This window comes from Drosophila yakuba, chromosome X (genome assembly GCF_016746365.2).
Source record: "Drosophila yakuba strain Tai18E2 chromosome X, Prin_Dyak_Tai18E2_2.1, whole genome shotgun sequence".
Taxonomy (NCBI): Eukaryota; Metazoa; Arthropoda; class Insecta; order Diptera; family Drosophilidae; genus Drosophila; species Drosophila yakuba.
The window spans coordinates 3178365-3204299 of NC_052526.2; the positions used below are offsets into that span (position 1 = coordinate 3178365).

Here is a 25935-nt window from a genome sequence, read left to right on the forward strand (position 1 = left end):
TGAAAACTTTCAAGTGCACTGGCATTTTGCCGACAGCCTTCGTTGCCTTGAACCCTTTGCCGTTTTTGCCACCAAATATTTAGGCACTTAGCCTGTGCCACGCTTCTGGCCAAAGTGCATTAAATATTAAAATGAGGAAGTTTCGTCACCTTATTTTAAACCTTTTTTGTGGCTCCGGAAAGTTGCGGTTTTTCATGTGTGCTTTGCTAAGAAAAAGCGTGCAGTTTTCCAAATGCAAAATGCAAAGTGTTTTCCAGCGTTAAACTTGTGTTGCAGCTCTAGTTTGTGTGTTTTAAAATAAAATAAAAGCGTATTATTTACAAAGCTTTAACTCTTTCATTTGACGGGTAGCAAGGTGAGCTTTGTTTACTAAATAATACCAGAAGCTAATCTCTCAGCGATCGTCGTCTGGTCGAAGGTTTCTATGGAATTCCGTGATCCGCTGATGAGTCCAGTGATTTCAATCCGTAGAGATAACCCTCTGAGCTCTGAGTTGGTTTTGTTTGCAGCCTCGCACAGCCCATTCAGTCATGCATTGCAAACGGAGATTGGTGGTGCTCATCGTGGGTTTACTCCTAGTGCAGGTGAAGTCGCATCCGCAGGCAGATCCCTGCCAGAATTTCTATGGAGTGGCCTGCGGCAATTGGTCCTCCATTCATGCGAGCGATTCGTACCAGAGTGTCCTGGGCCAGCTGGACTACAATTACCAGGCCAAGTTGGCCGACCTGCTGGATACTGAGTAATTTGCAAGGCAAAACGAGGAAATTGAAACTGTATACTTGATGACTGAATCTATTGCAGCAGAGGGGAAGATGAGCCGCACTCTGTGCAGCAGCTGCGCTACTTTTACACCGCCTGCCGACGTCCTTTGAGCCAGGATCAGGTACTGCGGAGCCTGGAGCAGCTGATCGCATTGGAGCACATCCAATTTGAAGAGATGACAGTGGGCCTGACCGCCGCCTTTCGTCTGGAAGTGATCGCAAATATAAACCACTACAATAAGTATGAAATATGGAAGCTGTTGCTGGCCCGCCAGGAGCATTGGGATCCAAATACGACGAATAGGGAGTCCCTAACTCGCGATCAGTTCGATGAGTTATGGGTGAGGATGCCGAAAATACCCTTTCCGGAAAAGGAAGACTTCTGGTACCAGGTGAGCCAGCTGGAAGCCGAACTTACGAGCATTGGGAGCGAGAAGGATGAAGTTCCGCGCGATGAGCTAGTTACCTGGATACCAAGCTTTTGGATGCTGCCCTGGCCAAATCGGTATCTCACCTACAGAGATCTCTACTCGGTGGCCCGTTTGCTGGCGCTAAGAACGCCCCAGTTTATGCTCACATACATGTATCTGAGACTGAAGCTACTTCCAGAGGGACTCTCGAAGGACTCCTGGCTGATGGATCGCGACCAGTGCGCCGAGCAGTCCAGACAGATCCTCAGCCATCCCGCTGTGTGGTTGATAGAGCAGAACCATCCCAGGCTGCAGGAGGAGCCGATGTTGCTGGACATTTTCGAGGAGCTGAAGCAGCGCTTTGGCCAGAAGCTGCGGGCGAACAGGAATAACTTCACACGCCGCACACAGCAGTTCCTTGTGCGCAAACTGAAGAGGATGCGGCTGCGATTGAGCATCCTGCCCAGAAACGCGTCGGCACTGAACATGGGGCAGCTCATCGATGGGCACTACAGGCACGTGCACATGAATGCCAGTGATTATTTTGGCAATCTGTACATCGGCCTCAATCACTCCAGACCGCAGTTCAACACGTTGGCATCAAGCCGATCCCCCAGAAGCGTTTTGTTGCCCATTCAAATGCACGAGTACGGCACCTTTGCCTCGCCGTTCTACATCACCGAAAAGAATATGCTGATTGTGCCACTATCGCTCCTCGAACCGCCGCTCTACGCACACGATCAGCCGCCAATACTAACCTACAGTTCACTGGGCTTTATCCTGGCTCATGAGCTCTCCCACGGCTTCGATTCCGAGGGCGTGACCTACTCCGCCGACGGAGTGGCGAGTCGCGCCGTTTACAGGGAGATCGGACGGAATCCGCGGTTTCAGCACGAGGTCAGCTGTCTGGACAGGAAGTTCGGGAGCAGAAGGTACGAGAAGTTCGCGGACGCCAGTGGCCTGGAGTTGGCCTATTCCGCCTACTTTGATACCGCACAAACGGATCGGAAACGGCATCGAAGTACCGACAATTTGTTGTCGCAGCAGCAGCAGTTCTTCCTCAACTTTGCCCGGTTCTTCTGCTCCGATGGCGAGCTTTCGGAGGAGAGCGATCATGGCAGCGATAGGAAGAGGGTCAACGATGCCGTTGCCCACTTCAAACCCTTTCGGGAGGCCTTCCACTGTGGCACCTCGCACAGGCGACGGCACTGTCGATTGTTTTAATAGATTCCTGAGTCAACGAACTCATAAACCGAGTGATAAATAAACTAGAATTTATTCCCCTAAAATACTTACGAGTGTTTGCTCAATGCAGCCAAGGTGAGACTCAAAACGCAGCTGTGTGACATTTAATTAGTTTATTTATTAATTATTGGATCCACCCGACGAAATATATATGTACAAAATCAGGTCATAATCGTAATCGTAATCAAAATCAGATGAAACGAAAGCGGAAACGGAAACCGAATCTGTTGTCTCCAATACATATAAATAGTTAACACATTCCATTCAGACAACTTTCAGCTATGGTTATGGTTATAGTTCATAGTTGCGTAGTTGCAATTTAAGTTGTAGTTTTAGCTTTAGCCATAGTTGTATGCTTAGTCACCTAGCTTGTTGTGTACACTGAAAACATTTAAACCGGGAACTGCAATTGTACCTGTTAGTCGCGTGTCGCGTGTCGCGTGTACACATATCAACAATGCACTACAATTGTTTATATTGTTGCTTACACTAGAAAAAAAAACGAACGTACGCGTAGCCTAGAAACATTGAGTTGAAATTCGTTACGACTGATTTGTTATGTCTTATGTTGTTTTGTGTGTTCTTAACTTGCATTTAAATCGGTAAACTCTGGGGCTCAAAAGGTTTACGAATTTAAACGAGTTTTCCATCCTACAGCTAACTACGCTAAGGAACCCTAGATAGAATACAAAAATATTTTACAAATTGGCGCACAAAACATTTGCTTTTAAATAAACATGTTTACACACAGGTCTGTGGTTTCAAAATTTCGTAAATACCCTAGAATCTTACATTAATCGTCAATACTATCGATTATCTCGATTAATTCAGTTTCGCTTTTCAATCCGATAGTTACGACTCTTGAGTTTCCTGTAAGTATTTCTCCTAACCCTACTGTAGTATTATGTTATTGTTGTTACCCTCACATTCCCCCACCACTATCACTTCCCCGCACCCCTCCTCGACTTAGACATAGTACACCCTTAGCCGTAAAAATAGCACATAGCATATACATATGGTATGGTCTTAGGAGCTAACATTTAATCTGAATATGACATCAACGCACAGAGAAATACACACATATTCGAATGGAGAAACTTGTGTCTTGTTCTGGGGAACAGAGACTTAGTGTTCGGTATGGGTGTTACTCGTATTCGGTATGGGTTATACGCTAACATATCTATTTCTTAACCTTTTTCAACTGCAAATAGTTGTAGTAAATTTCAAAGTGAAAATCTCTCAATTACAAAATCCATCAAAATTCAGACTGCCGCTTTCCCAATCGTCTATTAATTTTAGTTATTCTGATATTGATATTAGTTGCACCCGTGTGCCTATGTAGTTTTCTCCTGAAACCTTACTTTTTTTGTTTTTTATGTTTTAGCTCTGTTTGGAAAACCATGGGTGAATTTAAGTGGAGTTGTTTGCTTTTTTTTTGGTTTTTGCTGGTTTAGGTTAGTTGCAATTGCAAATTCTGACAAAAATTTCATGCTGAGACCATTAACGAATGTAGAATTGTATTTTTAAATTGCGCTCCGTATTTTCAACAGTATATTGGGATCTCTGATTACCGATAGCCGTACCCAATCGATTCCGAACCCATCCATCCATTCATCCTTCCATACATCCATCCATCCCAACCATCCCAACCATCCCAACCATCCATCTATCCATCCCGAGAATTGCACCCAGTTTACACAATCCGCTCCTCGGTGATGATGTCCATGGTGCTGACCCGCCGCTGCTGACTGTGCGTCTGTGAGTGGGTCTGCAGGTGGTGCGTTACCAGATGCTGGTGCTGCGCTGAGGCCTCACCACCGATGATCATTGACCCGCCACCAATGGTCTTTGTGGTGGTGGTGGTGGTGGTGCTGGTGGAGCTGCGACGGTGGTCGCTGCTGCCCCGCCGCGGCACCAACATCACCAATTACTAGAGGACCGTCTCGTTGGTGTTGGTGCATGTGCGGGCGCCATTGACGATGGAGTATTTGGTGGAGCTGTCCTTCTTGGCCATCAGCCGGCCCAGGAATATCTCCTTGAAGGTCTCACGAAACTGGCGCGACATGCCGCAGTAGATGCCAAAGTTGATCGGGTAGCTGAACACCAGGAAGAAGTTCGTCAGCATGATGCAGATGTTGGCCAGGCCGTAGTCCAGGAACTCGATAATCAGGCTGCTCACAATGTGCATGGCGGTGACCACGGCAATGGGTATCTCGGCCAGAAGGAACACGGACACCACCACGATGAGCATCAGTGTGGTGCAGTTGGTCTCCCGCAGTTTCTTGCACTCCTTCTTCCGGTTCTCGCGGAACAGCAGCTTCCGGCGCTCCTGCGCCTGCCGCATTGCCGCGAACAGCAGTATGTTCAGTGTCACCAGGATGATGCAGGGCAGCAGGTGGACGAACAGCACCCGGAACAGATAGTAGCTCGTGTAGTACAGGTCCACGCCAATGTACTCGTGCACCCACTCCGACGTCTCCAGGTGGCACACCTCCGTTGGGCTCCCATTCCACTCGATCACCAGCGGCATGTACGTCCTGTCGAAGAACCTCGGCAACTGGTGCAGGATCGCCAGCAGGGCGATGTACGCCGTGCACCGCCTCACCCGCGGCATCGTGCACCATGTCCGGGCCATGGGGGCGTGGCACACGTAGATGTATCTGGGGAGTACGGATTGCAGAAAGGATTAGGCGGTGATATGATTATATAATTTTGTATCAAAAAGCCATATTTGCTATTTTCAATCAGGGTTTTCGCCATAACTTGGCCAAAAAAGGTGGCAGAGCTAAAATGAAGACTGTTTTGTGCTGCTAATAAACATAACTAACTATCCCTATCACTACTTTTTTGATTTTGGGGAAAAAAATTTTACAAATTTTCGCATTTTTTGTAAGGGGTAACATCATCAAAATTTGCAAAAAATGGCTAAAAAATTGATTTGCCTTTTCATTGGTTCGTTCGATTGGGAATTGAAATACGAGCTCAACGACGTATGACATTCCACATTCAGACAACTATTTCGAATGTTATGGTAAAAAAACGGACTATTTGGTGACTTTTTTCACTTTTGGACTTTTATTAGTTACAATGTTTGGACTTGAATAGCAATCGGTTGCGAACTTTTGGGCGTTTTGCTTGCAAAACCAAAAACAACCAACAAAAGTAAAGTATGCAAACAGAGGGCAATACCTATAGCTATTAAATATCAATGGACTTTATCTGATGGGCATTATTTGTCGACTTGAATGATGCGACTTTTTATCAAAAGCCGCTGCCAGCGATCCTGTCAGGACATTAAGTCCTGGTAACGAGCTCCAGCGTCTTAAACGCATTTGCCTAATATAATTTTATGGCAACGGCAACGGCAACAGCAACGTCAACGGAAGATAAACCAATTTCCCCAGGTGAGAATTTACGATGGCAATGTGGTGACAACGAATTGGCCAAATCCTAATTTCAGCCACGACTCCGCCACGCCGTTTTTGTAAGGGAAAAGGCGAAAAGAGGAGGGGCAATCAAAAGCCATCTGAAAAGCTAATCAAGTTGGCGCTTTGTAATTCCATAATTTGAGTAATTTGTCTGGGGTCGCGTCCTGTCAAAGAATAAATTTTGCTTCCTGTGAAGATTTGGGCCAAAGTTGGCTTTATAGTTGGCCTCCAAAATACCGCCCCATCGCCCCTTTAATTTTCCAATCCGCAGATGCGAACGAACTTTGATGGTGGAATGATGATTGGGTGGGGTGATGGGATGATGGGATTGGTGTCGAAGGTCCTTGGTATTGGTCTAATTTATGCGCATAATTATGGCAACGCCCACTGTGCTGGCACTTGAAAATGCGTTTCAATCAATCTTTCATTGAACCTTTGTCAAGCGGAGATTTCATTAAAGTTGAAAGCAACAGAGATGCTAACAAAAACGCCGAGCTCCAAGGACGAAGGACGAAAGCGATTGCCAGTCGTTTAGTCCGCAACGGAATTGATATTAATAAATGAATAACATTTAGCTAGCTTATGTTGTTCTTGGCACCCCACCCACCACCACCACATTCTATGTGTCATCTTAACAATTTAGTTAATTTTCCCTAAAAGGTTCACAAAAAAAGGGGGAAAAAACCCCCTGACAGAACAACCCTCAAACCTTAACCCATTTCGGAAAATAAAACGACACAATAAATCAATCAGGCAGAATATTTTGAAAGCGAGAGCTGAACGGGAATCTGCCATGGGAATCTGCTACTCAGCTGCAGATGAAAATGTTACGCGAAGGATAAATACTTTTAAAGAACAAAGGATATGCCTTTTTTGTTCGTGGGATTACCCCTTTGAGTGGATGAGTTTATTGTGATTGCAAAGTGGCTTCTCAACTTTGCAAAAATGCGAGAAAAACAGTGTACTTTAATGCACGAATGTGGTCAAGTCTTCTATTTCCGGTTCCCATTTAATAAGTGATGAGTACTCGGCCATAAACCGACTTGCGTCACTCAACTAAAAGGGAAGACACTTGATATTTATAGGCCGAATAATATATTCAATACTTAATCAGCTCTGTGATTGCATTCTTTTTAGCCAGTGGATTGCTGCAATCTCTGTGCGTTGAAGTATAGAAAAAAGGATGAAAAAGTATGAAAATGTATGAAAAAGTATGCCAATAGGCCTCGTACTCAATAAAACAAAACAAAACAAAACAGGTACTGTGTTTCACACACACATCATACACTTTTGTTCTATAAAATTTTTATGGAGAGTGCCACTCACTCAGTTGGCACTTGCCCACTTCCTCACTTTTCCCCACTTTACCCCACTCTGCCCCACTTTGTCCCACTCCGCTCCTCTGCGCCCATCAGTAAGGGCCATAAAAACACTTGAAATACAATAAGTTGACAACAGGCACAGCAACAGCAACAGCAACAGCAACAGCAACAACAATAATAACAATAAACGCTGAATGTTTTTATCGCGCTATTTGTCCTCGGGCAATTTTCAACGCATTTTAGAGTGAGTCCTACCCCGCTACCCCGCTGCCCCTGCCCGCTGGTCCTTTTGTCATATGCACATACATACATATATGTATTATTTAGCTATTTGGTGGTACATAACCCATCCACATCCTGCCACTTGGCTGCGACCACTTGAAAACGGCCCAAAGTCGCATAATGGCCCAAATATTTATGACTATTTTTTTTGCTTCTTTTGGAGGAACTTCGGGCCCCACTCCACTTTGCAAATTTATTTGCAAAGCTGTAAAATTTATGATCCCACACATGAGTTAATAGAACAAAGCGCCAGACCGACCCCCCATTATGCACCCCACATCATGCTCAGACTTTCTGTGGACTCTTGAAGGCAATTATTATACGAAGACAGGGTGAAATTTATGTTGCCCATACGAAATTAGTTTATTGTTCACATTAGTGGTTATACTTTATGAGCTCGGTGGCTGAAACAGTGTGGTTTTAAAGGCCAATGTCAATGGCAATGCGAATGTGAATGCTTTGTGGTGTTATGTTAAAGCGAATCGATTGAAGGTATAACTCGCATCACTCATACGCATCACTCATACGCAGCGTTGACTTGGCTAAGGCATAAGGTAAGGCCATTTGTTTGTTGCTTTTCCCTCCGGGCATTGACATTTTATTTTTGCCCACACAAAAACTGATTTATTGCCGCCATTGACAAGTCGACGAGTCAGCCAGCCAGTCAGTCAGTCAGTCACTCTTTCAGTTACATCTCAAGCGGGAAAATGGAAAGGTGGAAAACGGGGAAAACGGGGAAAACTGTTTGAGGTGGTCTTACTTTTATTGGCCCAATTACATGCTTACCTTTGGACGGCGAGGGCCAGAGTCAGCCAAACGGAGATGGTGTGGCACATGGCTGGCATTATCTGTAAGTAAGAATACGGGAATATATGTTTTAGTATATAGTATATATGGGTACAAATGTGGGATTACTGGAAGGCAGCGGAAATTAGACGGTTGTGTGATTTGTAGCCTACTTTCGGGCATGCTGCTTAGCTACTTAACATTACTGTTTTATTTGCACTTTGATTTTATAAAACAGATATTACATTCAATTTCATGCAACCGGTTCGCATGAGTACTGCTCGAAATCCTTTTATATTATGCCATTAAAAAATCAAACAAATCTCTTAATGTCCATCAAATGCGCCGCATACCCATGAGAATTCGGGAAAGATATATGTATGTATGTCTGCGATAGGTAAGTAAATCACCATTTGGCCCAAGGGCCCTGAAATTCATTCCTTAGCCTGTCTGCCAAATCGGATTTGTGGTACTCAACTGCATTAGCCGGCAGTAAGATGGAATGGAATGGAAATGGAATGGTGTGGCGTGCGGCATCTGAAATCCTGGTAACTGGTAGCGGGTAACTGGTAGCCGGTAACTCGTAACTGGTAGCGGGTAACTGGTAACTGGCAAATGGTAACTGGCAAATGGTAGCTGGCAAATGGCCACCTGGACAGGTGTCTGCTCCATTTATGGGCCATTATGAGTGCGGCTCTGCGGCAGACAGGCGCTCCATGGGCGAGATTCTGTGGGCCTGACATCGGACTCTTGGCCATATAATGCACAATCTGTGGCCTAATCCGCTTTATGTGTATCCGACACTGTGCGTGCGTGTGTGTGTGTGTAGCTGTGTGTATGCGTCTGGCTGGGCTGCAATTACAGCGACATGGCCAGATAAACTCGCCTGGATATTTTACAATGAAACGGTTACCCCCTTTTCCACATTAACATGGTCATTATGCGCACCACTCGCAATGGAAAGAGATTTAGAATGAAGACGGGATGGGGGATGGAGTGGGGAGGGGGGAGGGGGGGCCACAGGACGTGCTGCCGGCGAGCATATAAATTTTGGGGGAAATGAAAGGGAATCTTCAACTTTGAGGCTGCAATGGCCGCCTGGTGGTTATTACCAAAAACGACGAGTGCCGCCGCTCCGCCGAATGTGAGTTGAATTTTATGGCAGTCATACGCAGAGATAGTCTCGCTGTCAAAGGACCTTGCCAAGCAGCCCCCCGTCAATCCTTGGGCCCCCCTCCCGTCCCTTGGAATCCATCTAGACATGCAGCCCAGCATGGAATTTAGCTGGTACAAATCCCCGGAGAGTCCACTAACGGCACGTAGCTACAATGAGCCACGACAGTGGGGCAAAAGCGCTTGCAAACTAGTCATAATCCAAGTGCAGCTTGTTGTGCGTAAATTACACTCTTTAGCTATTTGTTTTTTGTTTACATCAAGTTTCTAAAACTGAAGATTTCTTTAAGTTGTATTGAAGCAGAATTAATTACTCAAATGGTTGTCGCATTTTTCAAGGTAAAGGATTTGCCAGCCTTTGTTCTGGAAAATCCAACTCAGAAATGGATTAATTCCGCTCCGGACACCCGGACTTTTCCATAGCCCTCTTCTTCTGATGCCGAATCACCATGCCTTTGGCTTTGCCGGAGGGGCGGAGGGCTTATGCTTATGGCCCAAAGGGGGGTGGGCATTTTATCAGCTTGACACTACTCCATTGAAGTGAGTAAACAGTTTTGCTTTGCCAACCCCTAGAAGCCCCAGTACCCCGCAATCGCCCACCCCTTCATTCCGCGCCCTTCGAGTGCCATAAATTGAAAATGTTGATTAATCAACGCAAACGTGCAAAGGGCAGGAAAAGCTGGGAAAGCCTGGAGTTTGCATGGTAATGGTGGAAAAACGCTCTCGAATGAATAAGTACTGTGAATGACTGAATGAATGGGTGGATGTGAGTGTGGATGTGAATGTGTATGAGTGGGTGATTCCCCTGGATTCTACGGAATCTGAGGATTCCCCGGCTTCGCGGGGCAGCAGGTGGCAAATGGCAAGTGGCAAGTGGCACTAGCAGCGTTTTTCATTCTTTCATTATGCTGACAGAAATGACACACATAAAAGGGAAAATCACGGAAAATGGGCTAAATGTAACGTGGCAGCAAATGCGATAACGATAACGATAACGCGACGGGATCCAAAACAAAGCATCGTACATCAGACGAGGACAAAGAACCAACGCAAGAAAGAGAGGGGCTATTGGTTCGAGAAAGAGACGGGCACAAAAAGTTCCAGCCGAGCATTTTATTTAGGTCAATGAGCGTCGCGTCTTCCCTGAAAATGGGGAAAACGAGGAAAATTGGGGGAAAACGTTTTGGGTTGAGAGGTGGAAACGTGGCCAGAAGGCAAAACAAACAGTTTTTCGCTCTTCCCGCTTTTCGCCCAGCCTTGGCAATTAGTTTGTGTCAAGAAAATACAACGCACACTCACAAAAATACATAAGAGTATATGGTATGTTACTACATAACTACCTTTCTTGTCAAAGGAAATTATCGAATAGTTTTTCTACTACCTAGTTATTTACCTAACAATAACCTTTTGCTGGATACTTATCTTAGTTATGCTGACTTCTAAGTCGGTATAAGATTTTGCTGAGTGAAAGAGAAGTGATATGTTTGTGGACTTACCTCATTGAAAATGTTGTAGGCCAGACACATGGAGACCGGATGCAGTGGCTTATAATGATTGCCGAATGTGTACATATACCAGAGACCCGGTGCCGGAAATATAACCGTCAGCATATCGCATATAGCCATTCCTGCAGAGAAGGAGAAAGTCAAAATTGCATATTAGAAATGAGAAATTATGGTAATGCTGATGCAAATCAATTGCTATTTGCATTGTAAACTGACTGTGTGATTGGGCATTACGCATGTCACATTACCGACGCACACATTTGGCATCGCATCTGTAATCTGATAATCTAATAATCAAATCGATGATCAATTATCTACGACTTCCTATGCCAAATGGGCTAAAATGGGTGTTGACTCGGCCGCAGTTCATGGTTCATTGCTGAGCAAAGAGTGGCCATCCGAAATCAAAATCAAAAGTTTTGCCATTTGATTGCGTATTAATTAAAACTGGAATAATGATTTACGAATTTATTTATGTGATAAATAAACTTGTCACACAATAATTAGTAATTTATTCTTGCAAAATTATGTTTATTTAGCACATCATACTTGTAGCAACCAATTTTGTGTAAAATCCCCAGTAATTTACCCATTCACTACCATCGGCATTTGGTAGTTTTCAGCTACTTTTTCTCGGCCCACAGACATTTGAACGGATGGCACACTGATGACCGCTGACCTGACCTTTCAAATGACAGTCCTCGATGGCCGTCTGGTTACAGAGAGCACGAATTGTAAGCCTTTCGCAAATAATTACTCTAACAACTTTGACTTGGAAAGCAGCACATCTAATGGCTGCTTCTAAATGTGAAACGTAAATTCCAAACTATGGCTGTTTCAGGTTAGTAATGCCATTAGTTTCCCGACTTGTGAGCTGGCTACATGATGGATGAACTTATACAAGTAACTTATATTTTGGGCACAGAATAAACACGAGTTGCTGGCCAAAACCAAATGGCAAATTGCGCTCATATGCTCATGTGCTCATGTGCCATTTCTGTTGCGGTTGCCGCTGCTGCAGGGCCAAAGTTCATCTCACGTTTGCTCCGCTGTCACTTGAACCGAATGCGATTAGCCTTGGCCTGCGCTTGACACCCGCTGTGGGTGGTTATGGATTTTAGTGGGTGGTTAAGTGGTGAGGGGTCAAAGGGTGACTCCCAACGCCCAACCCATTGATAGCCGGAATGCTCGAGTGTATCAAAATTCTGAAGTTTAGCATCTGTGGCAGTGAATCAAATGCACAGCCCTTCAGCTATCATAAGGCATTTCCTTTTCAGGAACTCACAAGAAACTGTCTTCTTCTTTTTAAGAAACTCCCTTCACGAATGGCCGTGCTAGCCACTTTCAAATCCTAGTTTGATCTGCAGTCAGCCCTGTTTTCCCATCGCCATTAGCATTACACACGCTATTGGAATGTGTCAGCATTACGCGTTACAGGCGGCACTGGCTAAGAGGGAATGGGGGGGGATAATGGGTATATGGATACGGAAGGGGCTCTGGGGAGCAAACGACGCACATCGCCAGCTATTTGAAATCTCACAAAACTTCTGCCTGATTTAACATTGTGGCACATTAAGCGCCAAAAAGGGGCGACGTGCGGAGGCAGCGGCATGAAATGACATGGAATAAAAATAAATAATAATCATAAAAGGCGGCGTCTGCAGAAAGGGGGAAATTCAAAATGGGCCTAATCTTTTGGTGGGAGGGGGAGGGACTATTAAAACAGTGAATTATTTCACTAAATTTGTTAGCTGCTTGCAAAACAAGCAGGCATAACAATTAAGTTACCCGCGTAACTGGTAAATGGAGTGACTTGCATGAGGCGCGATGGCGCAGTAAACGCTCGATATGAGCACCATATGCCCAACTAACCCAACTCACCCATAAGCACAAAGTTGGTGGGCGTGGCCATGCTCTTCTTGCTCAGCACGAGCACGATGAGGGAGTTCGAGATGATGGTGGTGATCAGCAGGAAGGGCATGCAGTAGCCGTATAGCGGAATGGAGTACTCCAACGGTGAGTCGCAGGTGAGGTTCAAGTAGCTGATGTTGTTGTCCTCCATGCGGCACGGACCGCCGACCATCTGCTGGTAGTTGGGATAGTCCAGGCTCTCGTTGCCATAGTCGGGCATCTCCAGCTGCGACTCGTTGGCGGGCAGATGGAGACCGCGTCCCAGCTGGCGAGGATCTCCCAGCTCCATTTCCATTTCCAATTCCGGACTGGCGGACGGGGCCAAGCGGTACTGGTACAGTACGTCCGTGTAGTTGTCCATCTCGTGGACGTGGGTTTCTCGACGGGATGCCCCTGGCGCTACCTCGCTACCTTAATTCCCAGGCGCGGCTCGCAAATCTGGCATTTTTCGCTATCAAAATGGTTAGTTGTGCTGCTCCTCAATTAGCGCGCATTCTGCAAAGAAATGGAAACAGGAATGTTATTATTTTAGTTTTATAGCTCTATATAAGATGGCTCTTGAAAAATTTAAAGCACAAAGTAACATAGTTTTAATGTTTACTCGTTAAACCAAAGGCGTTTGCATTACTCATCTTGTTTGGCTTTCTGCTTCCAGCCAAGTGCTTTCATTTACTTTCGCCTACTTTGCACTCATCTCGAGTTTAGCTTTGTGCCAGTAATGTATACATTAAACAATATAGAACGTTCATAATTTTAATAACTGTTTTTGGCTTTTGCCTTCAATATTTCAGCAATTTCTGCAACAAATTTAAGTACAATTGCAAAGTTCTTGTGCTGATTTGTTTGTTCCGGCTTGTTAGTCTTGGCAAAACTTTCGGCATTGTCCGCAATATTGTAAAGGAAAAATGCCATCGAAGGCCCAAAACGCTTCCGTTTGGGGAATAATTCAAACAAACGGGGCAAACTTTCATTTGTCTGAGCGATTTCGATTTGCTAAAAGGTTTGGAGGCCAGCGATTGTTTGTTTGCCAGCTGAGTGGAATATTCAGAAACGGTTATGATTCATTTAGTTATTCCAAAAGCATTGCATATTTTCAACTGTGCTCCCTCGGCGAAATTGCAAACTAAATGGCTATCAGTATCTATTTTTTTACAACTCTTGTAATTTGATTGAATAGTTTCCATTCGGAAATTGTCGTTGAACTGATTGATGCTCGTGTATGAACAACTTGATAGCATATGAACTTTAGGTTGAATAACTATAAGTGTGGGTCGTAAAATTAGAAAAGAGATGCCAACTTTTTGGCCATGATCTCAGCAGCCAACTAACAACAGAGCATTCCGCATGTTTATGTCATGTTTATGCTGCCTTTTTAATGGGTTTATTTTTCGCATTGGCCAACCGAGAACTTTGCCAATATTTTCGACTTGCCGTTTGCTATTTTCCACTTCTTTTTTTTCTCTTTTTTTTGTCATGGCCACATTGACCCACATAAGCGCAGGAAGAAGAACGGTCTCGGGCGGTCAGAGGTCACGGGGGTTGTGTCTCCCAAGAAAATTGAATGTGACCGAAAAACCGAAAAACCGAAAAACTCATTCATTCAGCATGTTCTACATGCCTAATGCGATTTAAGTGGGCCATTTGAAGATTTGGAACGCCAGGAAAACCGGGGAAAATGGGAAAAACGGGAAAAGTTGTTGATAAAATTCCAAAATTGGATTAACAACTTTTCCCATCATATAGGCCAATGATAATTTATTTACAGTGCTTTAAATCGCACTGTTGCACTTCGATGGCCGATAGAGAATAAATCATGAAATACTCGTAAAAAAAAAAAAAACTAAAATACAATTTGCATTTGGCATTAATCATTAAAGCAAACATTTCTTGCCGAGCACACGAGCGGATTTACAAACTTAATTTATGCACAGAGTTGCTGGATCTGCAGTTTATTTCTTTTAGATTAAATTGTTGAGCTCATCAATAATGCGAGCACAATGCGTTTTGAACACAATTGAATGAATTATTAAATTAGTTCCGGCTATTTTGACGCGGATTGCTGGCCATTAAAAAAGGATCGCAAAATGCGGATGAAAGCGGATGAGCGGGAAAGCGGAAAAGCGGGAAAGCGGAAGAGTGGAAAACAGCCAAACGGAATAATCAACTGTCATTGATTGTTGACTGCCAATCAACGCGAAATCGAATGTCGTGGGAACATGCAAAATGCAATCAAGGCGTCTGAAAAGCAAAGCCAAGCAAAGCGCTAACGAAAGGGAAATCTCGGGAAAATCCGATGAAAAACGCCGTCAGTTGCAGCCGCAAAACCGCAACGGAAATAACTCAAATCCCAGTACATCTCCACTCGTTAAACCCACTGGCACGCCGAGTCCTTTAATTAGCCCTGGAAAAACTCACGCCGGGAAATTCCACTTTACTCTCAACTATCCGTCACTTTCCTCATTTGCCTCAAGGCTCTACTTCTCTGCTAGCTTTTCCTTGGCTTTTCCTTGCATTTCAAAACTATTTACAAGTAAACAAGCTACTTTCAAGGGCTACATTTACATATTGGCAAGCAAAACTGTTTTGGATTGAAAGGGCAAACATAGAAGTTGTTCCCCGCAAACCATTTTTCTGCAGATGAATGGCCGAAAGGCGTCTAATGTAAACCTAATCCCTTCGAAATTAACCCAATCTGTCAACTGTATTTATTTTGCCCGGTCTTAAGTGGGATTTTCCCCGGCTTCATCTCCATTTCCATCTCCATTTCCACTGCAATGATACGTGCCAACTGCTGTTGGCAAATCCCAAAATTAAAGTCACTCGAGTTCGCAGATGGCGTCCGTTTAATTAACTTAGGTGTTGCATATCGATTTCCTCGACGGCGACGGCGGCACACTAATTATGCTCTCGCCTTGGCTTTTCTTTTGACACACGCTCTGATCTATTTTCCATCTTCCATTTTCCGCCTGCCGCCCATCGCTTTTCCGCCCGCCCTTTCACACAGACATTAGCCGCCATCTTTGATCCATTACTACGTGAGCGAGGAAAAGGCGAGGAAATCGTGAGGAAAACGTGAGGAAAAGGCGAGAAGACGGTGATGGAAAACTTTAAGTAGGACAACGCAGATGCGAATCTCACTTGCAAACAACACGTGCACACTTCCGAATGCACTGGCAGAAATTCGCAATAGCATGCGGAACTAAAAAATACGTTTGAAATAATACAGCATAAGGCAATTTCTCGCCGTGTACACACGTACTCTCACTGTTGCACGCTCACACACACTCACTGCATAGGCAAGTCATCATCATAAAGCGATTAGTGGAACTAAAACTGCCATTAAAATGCCTCTGTTTCTCCCTCTCTCTTTCGCCCACACTATCCTTGTCTCTTTCCTGCCCTGAGACTCGGACACTTCTGCTCGAAATGAATTTCCAATATATATAGTATAGTTTCGTCCTTGTGCCCGAGGAGCTGGTGCCTTCGATGGCATCAATTGGGCATTACCTGCGAGCCGAGATGTTTACTAGTTTTGCGGCCAACTTGCTGCCATTGTGGGCTTATGCTGTAAGCTTTTCCGGAAAATCGTTGTGTGTATATTGTATAAAGGGGCCAAGTTAATAGGCACATGAATCTGGTATAGAGCAAATAGTTCGCGTTGCGAAAAAGTGCGAATTGCAAGGTCGAATTGATGGCTTGCATCGATGTTTGTGCCATTTTTGGCACCATTTTCCGCAGCCCGGCCACGCCCACTCCGCCCGTGTGCCGCCCTCGCCTACAACAGCAGCAGTGGCACCACACACACAAAAAAAATCGATCAAATAGAACGATGTCGTCGAAAAATCGACAGGAGCATGGGAATGCATGCTTTGCTTTTGGTAGATGAACTTAATTGTACTTTTTAGCTGGGCCAAAAACAAAAAAACACAGAACAGAACATGGCAAGGAAAAAGAGCAGAAAATGAAAAAAAAAAAGAATTCCCCCAAAAGGCCCGAATGGCAGAGCGTGGGAAAATGGGGCGCAGGAAAAGTGGGCATGGCCGTTGCCCCAGGACAAGATGAATGAAAGCGATGGAAGCCCTCGCCTTCGAATGGCTTAAGTAATTTTCCATTTTCCATTTACCATCTAGGCGACTCTCTTGGCATTTTTGTCTCTTGCCCCTAATTTTTTTGTAATGTTTGCTTACCATGGCTTATTTCTTTATTTTTTATATTTTTTTTTCTCATTTTGTTTTTTTGGTGGGTGGTGCTCTTTGCTGGCATCTATTTAACGTTGTGTGTCTGTGTTGCAATGTAATGAATAAATTTCATAGCCAGCAGCCATATGAAAAACCATATTGTTTGCATCGGCAGCGACAAAAATCTGCAGAAATCCGCAGATCCTAATGATTATAAACACTGTTCCCAGCTGACAGAACTTTCCGCATGAATAGCATAAACCTTTTTTAGTTTTGCTGGCGCGTGCAAAGTGCACTTAATATCAGTTTTACTCTAGTTATTTGCACGCCAACTTTTTAGACTTAATCATTTGTAATCGCTTGGGGGATAAGAACTTCTGCTTTCCCCCACTCCGTGGCTGTGAATTTTCCGCCACTCCACGATTTTGACACAGAAAGCAAAAAGAAAAAAGGAAACTTCTCAGACATGTTAAATTAGTATTTCACATACGCTTTTGCCACCAATTTTGCGCAGCTTTTCCAAGAAACGCTTAAAGCGTTTACAGTTTACTCTCCTAATCGCCAAGGCGAAACTTTTTCGATTTGGGAATTAAAATAAAAAGGCATCAGCAATAATAGCTGGATGGCCTCTGGCCAAGGAGGATTTTCTCTAGCCCCCCACCACACCGCATTTTCCAGCACCCCGCACTCGCTGAATTTTCCAGCTCCCTACGGCGATCGTCGCGCCGAAACTTTTCCCGGCCACTCGGCACGCATCGCTGAGGCTTTTCCCGCCACTTTCGACTTTAATGGGCAAAGCCATAACGTGTGCCACTTCCCCTTCCCTTTCGCCACCCTCTACTACTTTCGGGAAAAGCCGCCTAGATAAGTGATAAGCCGCCACACACAAATTGGCAGCACCTTGCGTGTCTGTGGCACATATGTATAAAGGATTAGATGTCTGCCTCAACATGACAGGACAAAAAAAAAAAAAAAAACCTGCCAAACGGAGAAAATCTCAATCTGAATGGGGAACTCCGCTTTATTGGAGCCACATCCGCACACTTTACAGCCACAGCTCCATTTTCCACTTTCCGCAGGGAAAAGCGCTTCTTACGACGCAGATTATGCGGCATTAACTGATTAGTTTATCACAGGCACTCCAGATTCGTATCGTACTCAGCAGTAGCTTATTCTTATTAGCCTAGATTAGTGCTTTCTAAAAAATCAAATATTTGCTGCAAATGATAAAAGTGAGCTTGCATTGGCCACACTGCGTATGAGCAATCTGTATATTGCGCATACGCCCTGTTGTCCCCGACGACGCCCTATTGCTGCAGTTTGCCACGAAAAAATACAACTGAATCATTCAAATAGACAGTGAGACTGCCACTCCATGCCCACATTTTATTTGCAATTCAATTTGAATACCGCCGGCTAAGCCGTAAAATGGCTGCCATTCCGCATCCGCTTGGCTCTGCGCCGGAAATGAACTTCGAATAAGACTAAAAGGGAAAAAACCACACACAACACACGGCAGGTTCAATGAACCCTAAATTTATATATATTTGAATATATATCGCGACGGTGCGTGTGGAATGCACTTCGTTATTTCGAATGGCTCGCATTTACATCGCGAAGCCGGCACAAATCCGCTTCGTCATTACGGTTACGGTTACGATTACGGTTAGCGCTACACTTACACCCAAAGGTGCCGTCGACGTTGGCCATAGCTTTACCGTTAGCAACTGCAAAATATGCAAATGTCCGCCCCAAAGGCAATGGGCGGTACCTGTGGCCCAAATGGAGCGCTACCGTGGGATAAAGGTGACATATAATGGAAAGCAAGCCAAATACTTATATCGATTTTAAGCCCAGGCAGTTCTACGAATGTTTAATGTTTAATATCGAACAATAGCTCGCCTGAAATTGCTGTAATTTGCAGCAATTTGTAAAACTGAACTTTCATCACTTATTAAAGAACATCCACACTCTGGGTCAGCATTTATGCAGAGCTTAGTTATCGATCAAGTTGCGAGTGTGTGAAACAAGAAATCCTTGGCAGCTTTTAATAATAAATGCGTAGCCCGAAAATGTAATTATACAATGAGAATATGAACGAAACACACAGAAAACACGGGGCCAAACGCAATATGGCAGATTTATAAATGTATTTAAATAAAATGTGGCCTGCCGACTCAAATCGCTGCGGGTTGTTTGGTTTTCCCCGACCAAGAAGACTGAGAAGACCAAGAAGACCAATTTAATGACCTCATCAGAAGTTGCTTTCAAGCTGTGCAAATTACTCAATTTCCTTGGAATTTTCCATTTGCAGCTTTTATTAAGCCAGGACTCGAGTATTTGAGTATTTCAGCAAGTAATTGCCGTTGTCTGAAAGTTTCCTCGCTGTTTGCCCAGCTTAAATCTATGTACTTATACTGTGCAGCTCTACACTGTGCCCGAGTGTCTATTGCTTTCAATTTCCTGGTTGTTGTGGCGTTGTGCCTGCTGCCTCTCGTTGTTTTTACGTAACACAAGTTTAAAATCTATACTTATGGTAGGCAGTGTGCGGTGTGCGAGTGTCACGTGCTATGCTATGCTAACGAACAAGAAAGTGGAAGCGAAGTATCTCAGGCATGATCGACTACTAGTACGTATGAAATGTATACAAATGTATTTGGCCAACAGTTAGTAGCTTTTCTTACTGCAAAATGCTTACCAGTATACTAAGAACTGCACTGCATGCTGAACCCATCACGTGGCCATCATACCCTCAACATTAGCGCCGAGTAAAGGGTATGGGAACAGAGGCAGCAGACGGATCCAAAGGCAAATGCGTCGTTAACATATGTTGTAGTCGAGTTTCGCAACCAAATTTATCCGCATATGTATTCCCACATGTGTGTGCGGGCTTTTTCTATAACAATTTGCCAAATGTTTGTAGAAAATGTACGAGTTTTTCATACCTTGGCAGACGGCCTACAGCGGCGGCGGGCGGAGAGGGGGGTGCAGTGGGAAAAATGGGGCATAATGCTAGCAGGAGCCAGGCTAAATCTTTTCGGCCGCCTCCATTGAAAAGTGGCTCAAGTTCTGGCCGCACTGGGTGCGCGGGAAAAGCGGAAATAGCGGGAAAAGCGGAAAACCAGAGGCAAGCTAAATACATGTGAAAAACACTCGCACAAGCCGCAAACATGTGTGCGAAAGTTAAACAAAAATTTAAAGCGGCACGCACGAGCCTGTGAAAATATATAATTTTTTGCCAACTCGATAAATTAAACTAAAAGTTGACAAACCACAACGGGAATAAAGGAAATATGTTTCATGTGTTTCACAAAACTTTTGGCCGGCAAACTTTTGTCGACTGCAAATAGCATCTAACAGCTAGTATTGACATTGCTCTCAACTTGCTCAAATACTAAAATATTTAAACAGAAATTATACAATTGCAAACTGAATGCATTAAATGATGGCATTTGAAATAAATTAAAATGCTGGCGGATTTATCCGTTTTTGAGTCAACGCTCCTTTTTTGGATAAAAAAAAACGTAATCTTAATCAATTCTGCAAGTAAACATAAATATTTTCGCAATTTATGTATAGACATGCAAGATCTCGACCGATGACAGAATCGCACAATTAATCTGCACATAACAAGTGGAAAGTTGGAAGTTGGCAAAGCCCCAGAACCAAAGCCAAAAACTCGCAATAATCCTGGCAAACTTGTTCACAACAACTTTCGTTCGTAGTTATGAATTGGATATTGAATAGGAATACTAAGCCCACTCCTTAAATCTTCAATTCAGGGCTTTGTTGGCCAAAAGAAAAAAAGAGGCAGAAAAATATACCCGAGATGGCTGCAAATCCAAATGTTTCACAAAATGTTTGGCTTTTGTCGCCAGCCACTAGGGGCTCAAAAAAATATATATACTTTTATATAGAAAAATATATGTATATGGAGGTGAAGGTGAGCGGAGTGCAGACTCCAGACAGGGTTTAATGTGCTGGAAAGTCACTTGGCTGGCAAATTGAAATAGTTGCCAGTATCCCCGGTCACCTGTGCGATTTAACGCAAAATTAGGCAGCCAAAATAGGCGAATTGGCCCAAGGATGTGACCGCTAATTGAAAAACTGATCGCCGGCCATGAGATTTAATGGGCCGAGATTTATCAGTATTTAGCAAGGGTATACCTATCTATCTATCTATTTTATTTTGCTGCCACCTGGCATAGAAATTAATAACAAACAGTGTCCATCAAACAAACGGACAGCGACCAAGATTACACGCCCCAAAAAAAAACCGAAAAAAAACAACATAAAAACAAAGAAAAACACACACATAGTCCTCTGAATTTTTGTGCGTCAATCACATTTGACAAGCATTTGATAGCAGACACTGGATGCACGAATGCTTGGTATTTATTTTCATCGTTTTTCATCGCACGAAATTACTAAATGAAATATTTTCCCCAACTTGGTCTCAATTAAGCTCGAAACCGCAGGCGAACAAAATCAATATGTAATAATTCCGCAACTTTGCCGCAAAAATGTTTTATTAAAAAAGTCAGCTATACATGCTATATATATATCTGGATCGAAGGAAACCGAACGAGTGAACTCAACAGAAGTGTGAAATTTGACATTTATAACACAAACAAAAAAAGGGGAAAGGTACTTGTTTTAGTTTCATTGGGTAGTAATTTATGGAAATATAAATGCAAATATGTGAGAACTGACTGTGACTACTTTATGGGTACCCAGTGATTTATTCACTGTCCGCCACCCCAGTAATTATCTTATTATTCTTCTCGTTTTTATTTTTTTGTAGTAGTAAATGATTTATTTGCTTACGCCACTACGAAAGTATAGAGTTTAAGTCATAAGCAAGATACTTTTGGCAATCGTTGAGTAAACTTAGCTGAGTAAACTTGGCTGAGTAAACTTAGCTGACAATTTAGCTGATAATTTAGCTTTTTCCCTGTGGCCCAATTGAAAATGTTAGCCGGAAAATCCCTTACCGAAAGCATTTATCCGCTTTGCTGCTGCAGTTGGGAAAATTCCCCCAGCTCGCCTGAAACCAACATTTCAGTGGCATCATGCGGCATGCAGGGAAAACAATTGAATGCCATTGGCATGTTTGCTTGGCCACAGCCACTCGAATTTTCCCTGGACAACCGCTGCTCCATGTCCCGGTTGCATATGTAAAATAAATGAAATTTGCCAAAAATATGAAAATTGCCAGCAGCTGAATGATGGACACAGAGTTATCCGGATTTAAATATCACTGCACTGCAATGCTGTACAAAATTTCGGCGTAAAGAATTGGCTATTTATTTAACACTTTATTTCTACAAATTGAATTGCGTCAATGAGTTTAGTAAATCAATTTTAGGAGACGCAATTGGATAAACAAAAATATATACGTATCTGGGATAGGTGTTTTTAAGTATTTCAGCATTTCGAGGCCTGGCGGGCGGTCTATGTGGCAAGCGATTTACGATCTCGACGGAGATATATATGCCCGGGAGTCGGACTATATCTATATAATTTGATTTAATTAGTTTATGCCGGCGAGCGGGCTGCCAATTAGTCTTACTTCGCTGGCGTTCCTATTCTTTTTTTTTTGACCACTTTCTGGCTGATTTTTTTTTTGCCCATTTGGACTTTATTCCATCTATTATTCGCCGCTGGCCAGCTGAGCTGTGGGCCAACTTTTGATTGACTTGGCCCCTTGTCGCCCTTTTTGGCCAAAAGCCGAAAGCCGAAAGCAGAAAGCTGCGAACAAAAGCTGCAAGTTGTGCGCCCAATTGGATTTAATTATGCAAAGATATTTATCTAGCCCTCCCTCATTCCTCTCTCTTTTCCATTGGTGGGGGAAAACGGGGAAAATGGGGGAAAATTGGGCAAAATGCGGTGGCTGTAGCGGAGAAAATTGAGCAGCAAAGACGGAAAATCCCTCAGAGGCGCGCAAGTTGCGATACAAAAAACATCTAAATCCACTGCAAGCTGTTGGATGTGCAGGAAAAACTTTTACTATAAATTGCCCCAACAAATTGGAGCACAGCAATCCCCGAAAGAAACTTAGGCAAAACAAAAAGACAAAAAGATTTTTGCTCTATTGTCTGATAGGGCGTAAATATGCTGCAAGTTCTTAATACTAAATGGGTGATTTAAAACGAGATATTTATTTGAATATTTCCACTTTATGCGTCTGCTTCAGAAGCAGAAGCAGAAACAGAAACAGCGGCTCGTGGCTCCTTCATCTTTCTCATTCAGTTCATTTTTTTCAGATCAAACTTGAAATGAGTTTAAATTAAAAAGCATCTCATTACGATTACGATTACGATTACGATGACGATTACGATAGAGAAACAGAAACAGATAAGAACCTACCTCCGAGGGCAATTGCTCCCAGCGGAGATGTAAAATTATGGTGAACACCACATCCAATGCATCCAATTTTGCTTCGCTTTCTTAAGCTTTTTTGTGTCCGAGGGCGAATCTCATTTCCATTGGCCGGCATTTTCCAAAGCGTATTTCACAGTCGAACACTCGCGTCGCCCGCGCTTCATTTATTATTCTTGTTCAGTTCATGAGTTCAGTTGCGCCAACTACAAGGACGACTGCGGGGTATATTTCCAAAAAGGAACATGAGCGGAACAAAGAGCAAGTTGGAGGTCCTTCGACGAAGAATATTGTCATGAAATGTGGGCGAAATGAACTATAGTCTGGGCCACGTGTCTGCTTTTGGTGGGTGGGTGGATGGGTTGGTAGGTCTGCTACCTAATTAAGTCAAAAGTAAACATGAAAAAGATGTCAGCCAAGTAGAAACGAATCAAAATGGCAGACAGCGTCCAATGAACTAAATGCTCTTCTACACACGAAGAAAAACCAGGCGCAGATTAAAAGTTTAGCTTGTGACCAAAATCCAAAATTTAGTGTAAGCATTTTGTGTAAATATTTTTAATTTGCAATGCCCATTTTGTATGTACAACACGGAGAGTTGAATACCTGCCAGGAGTGGAGTATCAGCTAAAATAAGTATGACGAGAATAATAATAACAATAATCAAGAAGACACAGCTGGCCAACTCAACTGACCAACTGACACAACTGACCAAGGCCAAGAGCAGTGGACTCTTGTGGGACTTGGAACGAAATCACTTAAGTCTCGGCAAACAGCTCCCAGTGGCCACATAAATATGAGCTCGAAACCGAATGCGAAGACGGCCAAAAAAACTGGCTAAAATAATAATGTGACATGCAGCCAGAATTAGAATAGCAAAGCCAAGTACCCTCTAAAGACACGATTATACGCTACGATTGATTGCGATTAACTTGAACAATAGAAAGAAAAGCCCGCTTTTAATTATCATCTCCTTGTCATGCATAGCAAGTAATGCTTACAGAATGCTCATGCCGCACCACTAGTCCAGCATACCCCACATTCTTAAGGCCATTTCAGGTTTCATGAACTCGCTTAGGCATAGTCGATATGGCTTGAATTGGGACATTGGGGACTTTTTGTAGCGGAAGTAACGTCTCCCACAGCTGGACAATTATTTCGCTCGCAATCTTAACTGGCTTCTCCTCGGGGAGTGTTTACGGCCAGATATTACAAGTAATATGCATGGAAAACGGCCCATGGAAACAGTGCAAAATTCAGGGCATACAAGCCCATAAAGATAATTAATATACAAGGCGTTAACAAATTTTAATTGCCCCAATACCCCTCCGAATACTCAGTTACTTAACGTAACTGAGCATAATTACCGCCATAAAGTGACTGTCAAATTTCCAGATGGGGAATTGCCATTTAAGCTAAGCCATGAGCATTTCAAGAACTGTAATTAACCTAAAGTTTCGAATTCACAAAATGCAAATACACGTTTGCCAGCGATTTTGTAATCACTTATGTTTATCGCTGTCCAAAAATAAGCAACAATTGTGCTTGCGATTTCAGCGGCATTCCAATAAGACCTTTCGTTACAACACTAAATGGTTTTTGTTAAATTTTTTTTTTTTGCTTTTCCTTCGGGGACATTTTAGCATTTTCGTTTTGGGGCTTTCCCTGGTGTTTTCCTCTCCATTCCGGAGACGTGCCACTCACTCGTACACCCACACATCATCGAAGTTTTCCTTAACTAGTTTGATGCCTCATAATGAGCATTTGTCGCAGGCCGCATGAGTACGTGGCAAACTGTGAGATGAGCAGATGAGCAGCGGAAAAGTCGGAAAATTCGGGGAAAATTCGAGGAAAAACTGGTAACCAGAGGACCGACCCAGCTGCTGACCAAAATCAATCGAAGTGAATCAATTACGCCATCCGTGCCGACTTCGCTCCCTGTTGCCGTCTCAATCGGCCAGCCCTTGTCCGTCTCTTTTACACACACCCACACACACCCACACACACTCACACACACTCGAAAGGGTCGACGGACGAGTCGGCCTAAAGTGAAGTGAATATCGCGTTTGGTAATCGTGACAAATTCCGTCGAATGATGCGCACACTTCATTGAAGCGTCGCCATCGATGCCATCAAGAGCATCGAATGCCGCGGCATCGATGCCAACTGCTCCTAATTATATGTACATGTATATATATATATATCTATACGTGTATGTAGATGTACATCTATATGTGTGCGTTGGGGAAAAAGGTCCACGAACTGTTAATTTCCATGGAAATGCCATTTGGTCCAGCAGCTGCCTCAGTCTTTGTCTCCGATTTTCACTCTCGCTGATTTGACTTTTGCCATGGGTTCACTAAAGCACTGAACAGCGTTTTATTCGCTGGAAACATGGAAACATGGAAACATGACTGCTTACCACAGCTGTACTACTATATTTAATAATATATGGCGAATAAGAAATTGATTTGTAGGTAACTTGTAGTTGAAGCATTTTGCATGCCCTTTTGCATGTACTTTTCATTTGCCATGCTTTTGCAACTTTTGTGG

The 25935-nt window shown here is 43.6% G+C and overlaps 2 protein-coding genes across 4 annotated transcripts in view; one reads left to right on the forward strand and one right to left on the reverse strand.

Moving 5' to 3' along the window:
- Positions 1–515: 515 nt before the first annotated feature.
- Positions 516–2460, forward strand: LOC6524143 (neprilysin-3). 2 transcript variants are annotated; one of them, XM_002099970.3, is made up of 2 exons: positions 516–739; positions 802–2460. In XM_002099970.3, the coding sequence occupies exons 1-2, from the start codon at positions 531–533 to the stop codon at positions 2393–2395; spliced, it is 1803 nt and encodes a 600-aa protein (XP_002100006.1). In that variant the 5' UTR covers positions 516–530; the 3' UTR covers positions 2396–2460. The 2 variants fall into 2 exon arrangements, with proteins under 2 accessions (XP_002100006.1, XP_015045519.1); XM_015190033.2 differs by having other exon boundaries at positions 805–2460.
- A 54-nt stretch (positions 2461–2514) lies between these two features.
- LOC6524145 (sex peptide receptor) overlaps positions 2515–25935 on the reverse strand; it is a 43670-nt gene continuing 20249 nt past the window's right edge. For both annotated transcript variants that reach the window (XM_015190034.3, XM_002099972.4), the window contains 4 exons: positions 12794–13318; positions 10904–11034; positions 8235–8296; positions 2515–5076 (listed from right to left, as the gene is read on the reverse strand). In XM_015190034.3, coding sequence (XP_015045520.1) covers positions 4347–5076; positions 8235–8296; positions 10904–11034; positions 12794–13184 — 1314 coding nt within the window. In that variant the 5' untranslated portion in view covers positions 13185–13318 and the 3' untranslated portion in view covers positions 2515–4346. The remainder of the gene's footprint in view (positions 5077–8234; positions 8297–10903; positions 11035–12793; positions 13319–25935) is intronic.